Source organism: Solanum tuberosum, unplaced genomic scaffold (genome assembly GCF_000226075.1).
Source record: "Solanum tuberosum cultivar DM 1-3 516 R44 unplaced genomic scaffold, SolTub_3.0 scf00467, whole genome shotgun sequence".
Lineage (NCBI taxonomy): Eukaryota > Viridiplantae > Streptophyta > Magnoliopsida > Solanales > Solanaceae > Solanum > Solanum tuberosum.
This window is the reverse complement of record NW_006239388.1, coordinates 405885-414953: the sequence shown is the minus strand read 5'-3', so window position 1 is coordinate 414953 and position 9069 is coordinate 405885. Positions and strand designations below refer to the sequence as shown.

General features: G+C 30.9%; 2 protein-coding genes across 4 annotated transcripts in view; one reads left to right on the top strand and one right to left on the bottom strand.

Annotated features, from left to right (window-relative positions):
• Positions 1–2511, top strand: part of LOC102578739 (peptidyl-prolyl cis-trans isomerase CYP23) — a 6614-nt gene extending 4103 nt beyond the window's left edge. The window contains exons 6-8 of one of the 3 annotated variants that reach the window (XM_006363868.2): positions 804–843; positions 2077–2159; positions 2251–2511. In XM_006363868.2, coding sequence (XP_006363930.1) covers positions 804–843; positions 2077–2159; positions 2251–2271 — 144 coding nt within the window. In that variant the 3' untranslated portion in view covers positions 2272–2511. Of the gene's footprint in view, positions 1–746; positions 844–2076; positions 2160–2250 lie in introns of those variants that run through there. The other 2 variants (XR_001471881.1, XM_006363869.2) reach the window with 2 other exon arrangements.
• A 2326-nt stretch (positions 2512–4837) lies between these two features.
• LOC102581280 (homeobox-leucine zipper protein ATHB-13) overlaps positions 4838–9069 on the bottom strand; it is a 5239-nt gene continuing 1007 nt past the window's right edge. Inside the window, exons 2-3 of the mRNA XM_006363875.2 lie at positions 8284–8678; positions 4838–5230 (exon numbers count right to left, since the gene is read on the bottom strand). Of these exons, the coding sequence (XP_006363937.1) occupies positions 4985–5230; positions 8284–8678 (641 nt within the window). The 3' untranslated portion in view covers positions 4838–4984. The remainder of the gene's footprint in view (positions 5231–8283; positions 8679–9069) is intronic.

Below are 9069 nucleotides of genomic sequence, written 5' to 3'. Positions count from 1 at the left end.
GGGGGAGGGCAGAGGAGGAGATGAAGAAGAAGAATGGATGTTGGGGAGGGCATCATCATTGGCAACTGCTGGAAGCTACCAGGGGATGCAGCAAAGGAGGGTTATGATGGTTTAGAGGAAGTGGGAAGTGGCATTGTAAGTGGGGGGTTGGGGGGAAGGGGGACTGGAGTGGTAAAGGTTAGGAAGTTTGGATGGTGAAAGGAAGTCGAGGGGTGGGATACAGTAGGGTGTTGGAGGATGGTGGTTCTGGTAAGATGGTGTATACAGAACATCATCATCGCTAATATGTACTGTATTTTTCTTTATTCTTTTTGCATTTTAGGATCTTTCTCCATTTCTGCCATTAGTTCAGCTGCTGGAAATATGCATGCCCGGAATTTGGAGTTCAGGGTGGGGGGTTCATGTACCTACTCTATAACAAATCTCAAACATTGAAGATGTAATTGACACATCAATTGCTAAGGACCAATTCAAAGTGTAAGCATTTCTCTGTGGCCAAATTAGTGGTCAGCCCTCTCCATTTATGGTTTGTCAAGTTAATCATGCAGAAGATGCTGACAAATTGGTTAGTTGTTGTCTCTAGTTTATGAAAGGAGGTAAAAGATACCGCAACCAAGCGTTTGGAAATTTTGTATAGTGATGTATCCTGCTCCATAAAAGATACTTTTCCGTATGCTCTTTCATTTTCTCTGCCTTTTCTATTTGTTTTTAAGTAATATTATTTACTTCATCTAATCTTTTGGCAGTTTCTTCCAGATTAAAGCTTGCCATTTTACTGAATAGTCTTTCTTCTCATTATTCAGCCTACTGAACGCATCACAATTCACTCAACATATTATTATGGTAAGACAACGTTCTACTTTTTCACCTTTGTTTTAATTCTTCTAATATCCACATCATTACCTGACATGTCACTAACTCTTTCTGAAACCACAGTACCTACTTAGCCTTGGTCATTGCAACTTGTGCATTTAAAAAATTTATCTGTCAAAAGAATGAGCATGCATGAATTTTATAGTCTCTCAGTGGATTGATAGTCTCTTTGGAAATAGATCTGAAAGTGCTCATCTCACAAGACGTACTATGCCAAGAACACAGAACTTGTCTATTTAGGCAAGGGATTGACTCCCCTTTTTTTTTCTGGTCAAGGTGGAATTCTTTTGGCTTACAAAGTCATGGTGCTAGTAACTTTTACCTTAGCCATAAAGGTGATAAAGGTACATCTAGGAGTCATCAAAAAAGACTCTCAAGTGTCCTTTCAAATAGTTAAAAGCAAGGGTTCCAAAAGTGGGAAAAAGGCCACACTGATTCTGGAGGTCCTTATTGTAGATAGCAGGACTTCATTTGGTCCCAAAAGCATCATTTGAGACTGGAGTAAGATTGGTGTATTCAATGAGTGAACTAATTGATCTTTGAGCGCATGATTGATAATACATACATAGACACGTTAACTTGGCCTTAACTGACAACTAAACACTCCAACTTTGAGTATGTACATCTAGGTTCCTCAACTCATCTTCACCGGGTCAGTTGAACATTCCAACTTACAAAATGATCATCTAGACGCCGCTAGAATTTATGTGCCACATCAGCGTGGGGTGTCCATGAGATAGTGGGACGAGTTAGAGTGCTTAGTTGCCAGTTGAGGTGCCTAGATCTAGATGTGCACTCTCAAAGTTGGAGTGCTTACTTGCCGCTGAGACCAAGTTTGAGCATCTATTTATGTATTATACCTTAGGCTTTTCTGAGGGAATTTTTTAGTTGTATTCACCTGAAACCGATGCTATTCTTGGTAGAGGTAGGCAATATCTACCAAGGAGATCTAGGTTATTTGTTTGCTCCCAAAAACGGTATAACAAGAATTTCAAAATAAAAAAGGTGCTCCATGAAAACAATGGAGGATGGTATGCTTTTATGGAGAATCAGGTACAGTCTTTGACAATGTGTTGTTTACATCCTCTCTTTTGTCTGTGGAATGAATATAGGTCAGTTGCAAAAGTCATTCTTTCTTATAGAGTTCTTAGCTTGTATATCTTCCATCTTATGTCTGGATTATGTTCTTTTGTTTTGCTTTAGACACCAAGATGGAAACTTGTGAAGACGAGAGGTCGTCGTTAAAAAGAAGACTTTCTGCAGCATCAGTTGAAATAGAAAAACAGGTATGGTACTCATAATATAAACTAAACTAGATTTTACACAGAGAAACATTGATATTCTATTCAACCAACCCAAAACAATTCTTTTCTGCAGAGGATGAAATGTTTTCCTTGATCAAGTGGGAAAACATAAGTTCGGGCGACTCTTATGGAAAGCTGTATACGATCTCTGCCTCTTTATACTGAGGGAGCGTATCACATAAATTGGGACAGAGAGAGTATTATTAAAGTGGGTTGTGTGTCAAAACTCATGAAATTAGAACAGTCCATTTGTTAGGAATGTGTTATTGACCATATTTTAATCAATTATTCCATGGAATTGACTTCTATGTAGTCCTTATGTGTTGATATTTCATTCTTAGTGTGGGAACTGCTCCCATTACATGTTAAATATCTTCTTTACTTTCTTAAACTGCGTATCTGATCAAACCTTACTACATAAAATGGGGCGGAAGTAGAATGAACTTGCCACCCAAACCCCAGTAGGAATTTTTACACTACACTACACAAGAGTAACTAAACCAGCAATTAAGAATTACCTTGACATTTTCATTTTTATTTTTACAAACTTAAGCTACTGTAATTATTATGTATACAACTATACATTATACAGTTGTTAGTATTTACCAAGGTGTACCTATTAGATTCTCCTAGTAATGCGTGATATCGATGAAGGAGGGTGGGCCGATGAGGACAAGTTAAAGAGAAGAGTTGACAAGCTTTTTAAGGTTGCCAAATTAACTTTTGAAAAAGATGCATGTGACATTTTAAATGAATTCATATTGATATGAATTGAAAAAAGAAAGTTTGAAGAGCGTTAAATAAAAGTATATTACACAAACTCATATAATACATACATCTACTTTGGAATTTGATGATAATGTAGCTCAAAAGACAAATTCGCGGGATATGTTGGGTTAAACATAACAATATGTGTCATAGGCTATTGCTGTGACATAACATCTTTTGTACCCTTCGGGGTGGCCCAGTGGTTTGGGCTTGGGACTTCCATGTTGGAGGTCTCAAGTTCGAAACCCCTTGCCAGCGAAAGCAAGGGGTTTGCCTTCTGGGTCGAGCTCGTCGCACCAGGCTTGCCTAGTGCGGGTTACCTCTCCTATGTGGTTTGCGAGCTATTGCATAGGAGCGGGGGTTTTACCCTGTGCGCACCCAAAGGGTAGCGGCTGCGGTTTTCCCTTGTCATCAAAAAAAAAAAAAAAAAAAACATCTTTTGTCAACAAAATTGGGAGTTCAATAATTAAGGAGCACTCTCTATAGGCAACTAACATGTCATGTTGGATTATATTATTAATAGTATAGGAAATTTCAGAATAATCCTAGCCTTATTTGAGGTATAACATCATCTGCTTGCTATTAACAATGGAATTATTGCACTGATTATCTTCTAATCTTTGACACGACTGGCATGTGCCAAGTGTCAACAGTTTCTTCATTAATCTAATATATATTTTTTCCAATAAGAAAAAAGCTCAGTGTTTACAACTCATCAATTAAAAAGTCTCAGATGTATTAGCATTGTATTTTTGATGCAGTCATTGATTCTCCCTAGAGATCACAATTACCGCGAACAAAGACATTCTTATTATTTTATTTTTAGTGGTGGTGTTTTGTTGAGCACATAATTTAGGAGATAAATAAATTATTTCTGAAACTTGTAGTCTCAAAAATATGATAATTAACTTTTTTTTATTATAAAACCATATGACTTAAAATAGAATATACGATTTAAAATTAAATTATTTTAAAATATGAAATAGAGGGAGCATCACAAAGTAAATAAATTTATGTTAAGCCAGCTTGCATAAATTCCTGATGAACACTTGGTTTGTGGCTTTTGGAACTCACTATATGTTAAGCTAGCTAGTAGATACACCTTGTAATATATTAAGGTTTGCTTAATTAGCAATATTTTTATTCTTTTGTAAATTTTATCTACATAGTTAAGCAATAGGAAAGTTTGTCAACAAGACTATGTATGATTTCTCCCTATTATTTCACAATCCAAAGGTGTTGTTTCTCCTACTCGGTTATCCTTAATCAGAAGTTTCAAGTTTGACTTTGATATGGAATCACCTTTACTAGAAAATATTTTATTCCTCATTCTTAATCAGAGGTTTCGAGTTTAAGTCCTTGATATAAAATAACCTTTGGCAGGGGAAGTACTTTATTCTCCAAAGTAGGATTTTCCGATACAAATTTAAATTAGTTGAACTTTAAAGTGAATATCAGAGTCTCAGAGAGAAACTTTTGATTGTGACTTGTTTTCTAATGCTCGCCCACCTGATTCTCCTCTTCAATTCCCTCTTTTTAAGAGCCTATTTGAAAAATCACAGGTAAATTGAAATTGAGTGTAATTGAATGCAATTACACAATTTAGCGTATTTGTTTGATCAATTAATTATCAAAATAGAGGAAAATTAAAATATAACTGAAATGGTGAAATTACACTTTTCAATTCTCAATCCACTTTGGGAATTTTGGGTGCAATTACATGATGTAACTAAAAGGTTACTTAATTTTTTTTAAACTTTTTTTTCCATTTTACATAATTTAATTGCTATGTAATTATATTTGTGAAATAGTACGCTTATAATTACATTATAATTATATTATGACAAACAAATATTGATAGACACTTTTAATTTCATACATGATACAACATTCTAATACACCAAAATTTAAAAAATATAGTAATTTATAATTAAAAAATCATCATATGATTAAAATTCTGAATTCATCTCGGACAAATTTTAACCAAACGTATCAAGCTATAAATCCTTTTATAAATTTTTATTTATTTTTTGAAATTTTTAATTGAAATGTGGTTGTTGATCAAGCCATGGCCAGAATCCAGCAGAATTGTCATCAATTCCAGAGAAGATGTTGGATAAAGTTTCTTCTTTGACAGTTTGGTCCATTAATTTCATATTATTGCATTGCAGCTTGATAATTTCAGAGCTATTTTCACTTCTAGTACTACAAATTGAACCTTGATCTGTCTCCTTGTTCAAATTGATTGATTCTGTTGGCCCCTTTCCATTTTTCAGTGTCATAATCTGGAGACAATATTGATCTAATTAATATAGAAATGTATGTAATTATTTAGCGGTCAATAAAGTATATGATTTTTTTTTTGAAATTGCTCAATGATTGTATTGATAAAAGATATATCATAAAGATTCAATGATAATATAATCGAAATATGTGTAAATTGACGAAACACCATTATAAAAGAAAATAAAAGTTTATCTCTGTGTTGATATGAGATCGTAAATATTATGTATGATAATGGACCTACCACTAATATTACATTAATATAGTAAATCAAAAAGAAAAATTGATGATGAAGCATTAGATGGTAAAATAACGTCTAGTAGTCAATGTAGTAGGTAAAATTGTTCTTTGAGATTGTTTATTATTTGTATTTATAGGAGATATATAGTAGATATCTTATTATATAATTATGTGCAAGTTGATCGAAACACCATTATCAAATAAAATGAAAATTGGTGTCTATGCTAATGGGAGATCACACAAAATTTTCTGTGGAGTAATTAATAACATACAAAGATCTAATGATTGAGCACCCAATCTAAAAGAAATTGCAACTCTAAATTAAAAACTTTGAACACCTATATTCTAAAATTTTGGGTCAGTCACTAATTATATATATTATAATTTAAGTGTGCAAAAATTGACCTGAATATTACCGTAAAAGAAAAGAAAGGTTGATGATGGTGTTATTGTGATTAGAAGTCAGAGTTATGAAGATGTGTTTCATGTTAATTTTTTCAACGTAAACTTTGATTTAGTTAAATATAAGTGTGAATATTAAACATCGAGTTGGGAATTAAAAAAGAAGATGAGGAAAAGGGTTTGATATACCTCTTAATTTTGTCATTTAGAGTTAATATATCTTCGTTAAAAAAAGTAGCTCATATATATCCTTACTATTATACAAATGACTCACATATACCCGTTTTCTCTAACGGAAGTGAAAAAGTTAATTTTAAAATTTTTTATTAAAAAAACATTCATGTAATATTTGATCCTTCTCACAAGTTTTTTTTTGCTTCTTTGTAGCAACGGTCAACTTAAATTTATTATTTTGACGGTCAAAAATGTATTTTTTTCACTAACATTTTTAAAATTTATCATATATATGCCTCAAAGGTTTTACAGATACAAAAAATAAATTACAATATAGCCGTAAAAAAAACTAGTTTTACAATTATTTTCTTTTTTTTTTCTCTTTTTCTATTCACACTTTTTTTATTTTTCATATTTTTACACTAAAGAATAAAAACATAAAATAAAATTTATAAACTAAAATAACAATAATCAAAGAAGTCAAAAAAAAAAATCACATGTGAAAAAGGATCATGTATACCTTTACATGATTTATTTTAAAAATTAAAAATAAATAAATTTATGATTAATTCTTTTCACTTCCTTTAGATAAAATGATATATTTGAGATACTTTTATAATGATAGAAGTATATGTGATTTACTTTATAACGGTAGCGTATATATACTTTCATAACAAGGAATTTATCAATTCTAAATGATAAAATTAAAAAAATATATTAGATCCTTTTTCCAAAAAAAAAAAGATGTGTCCCCCCTTCTTTTATTCTTTTTAAGTTTATTGATCAATTATTTTAAGTCATCATAATCAGTGGATCTACTGAAGAGAACATGGGCAAAAAATTCTTAATTTTTCTCTGAAAAACATGCACATCATGGATTGGAATCCACAGCAGAGGAAAGATGCATATTATTTCATCAAAATAGCCAATGTTTGTTTTCTTTTAAAAGGGTAAAGAGGTAAATATATTTTTCAATTTTGTGATTTAGAGTAGATATATTTCTGGTTAAAAATATGATACATTATATCCATGTTGTCTAACATGATGCATATTTTCTCTTTTTCATTGACATATCTATATTCACTTAATTGAAAAAAAATTTATAATACTGATTTTTAAATTTTAAAAATATCATGCGACTTTCAAAAATTATCTCACCTCTTTTTTAAATCTCTATAACAGACCTAAATGAAAAAAAAAAATCAGATTCCTTTTCTACTCAGTTATAAAATGGATTTGGATTGAATTTGAACAGATGAAGAATTACATTTTTTTTAATTGGGCCAAGTTTGAGTATATAAATTTTTTTAATGAGGTAATATTTTGAAGCCACGTGGTATTTTGGAATTTAAAAACCAATTTTAAGAATTCTTTAAAATTGAATATGTTAACAAAAAGGGTGGATGTATACAATTTATTAGACTATGAGGGTATACATGCACCATTTGTTAGATGAGAATGATATATATGTATTCTTTTTTAACAAGAGATATATCTAAGAGGTATATTTGCCCCTTTGCCTTTTTTTAATGACAAGAAAATTCATATGTTATTTTTTTAAGTGTACATTGTGTAAATCCCACTCTAGTATGATAATTAATACTTGCTTAAATAACAAATAGATCATAAAAAATACATATCATTGTTGTTCATGTTTTAAGAAATACTAGACACCCTTTTAGACTTGTTTCACATTTTCCATCTAGAAAAGAAGTTTTTTTTTAATCATAGAAGTTGAACATTGTTATCTTACAACAAATTGGGAAATTTAAAAATAGTACTCGCTTAGTTTCGATTATGTAGTATACATATGTACGTTTTTCTTTTTAGTTTGTTCTGAAATATTGTCATATCTATTTATTGAGAAACAATTTCACTTTAAACTTTGTTATTTTTCCTTTAATAAAATAATTAATAACCAAACAAACAGTTATAGTTTATTTAAGACAAAAAATTCTTTGTTTTCTTTTAAATTCTGTACCTAGTCAATGATCACCGCAACATAAATTGAGGGAATCTCTTCTTTTCATTTTATACTATGGTGTTAGAATGAACATAATTTTTTTTAAAAAGAGAAAACTACCCTTAATATCGGTGGTCTTAATATGACAGGACATTGACATGACTATATAAACCTACAATAAAAAATAAATCAAAAAGTATAAGACTATATAATTTTCAAATATAATTTAAAAAAATCTAAAAAAAGAATGTCATATAAAATAAAACAACATCATACCTCTACATGAAGCTTGTGGTTATGAGCTAGGAGAGCCTCATTTTGTGCCTTGATAGCATCAAACTCCCTCTTGAGAACATCATAATCCTTCTCCAATTGCTTTGTTTTCCATCTTGCCCTTCTATTTTGGAACCAAATGGCAACTTGCCTTGGTTGTAGGCCTAGAGCTCTTGCTAGTTGCACTTTCCTCTCAGCCTCAAGTTTGTTCCCTAACTCAAAGTTCTTCTCAAGTGTCTTCACTTGTTCCATGTTAAGCCTTCTAATCTTCTTTTCCCTTAATATAGCCTCATGATGTGTCCCATCATCAGACAAAACATCTTCTTGATCTCCATGATTTTGATCATCACATTTATTGGAAAATGACATGGATTTTTTCTCAAGAAATGAAGTAACACCTGCATCGAAAGATACTATCAGATCACTAAAAAATATTTATAAATAAATTTTGTTTAAAATATGAGATTTAATATATATCTCGAAAGAATTTAATTATTTACACTGACGACAATGACAGAGTTTTTTCCATGATAACGTCAATTTAAACTATTGTAACAGTTATTCTTCTATTTTTCTGATTATGATATCAGACTTGCTACGAAGTTCCTATTCTTCTAAGTGAACTTAATCTGATGATATAATTTTTATTTTTACACAATATAATGACAATACTCAGAACTTAAACTTATCATGAAAATAATACGAATTTACCTACTACAACAACAAGTAAAAGTGATGTTAATTATATATATATATATATATATATATATATATATATATATATATACC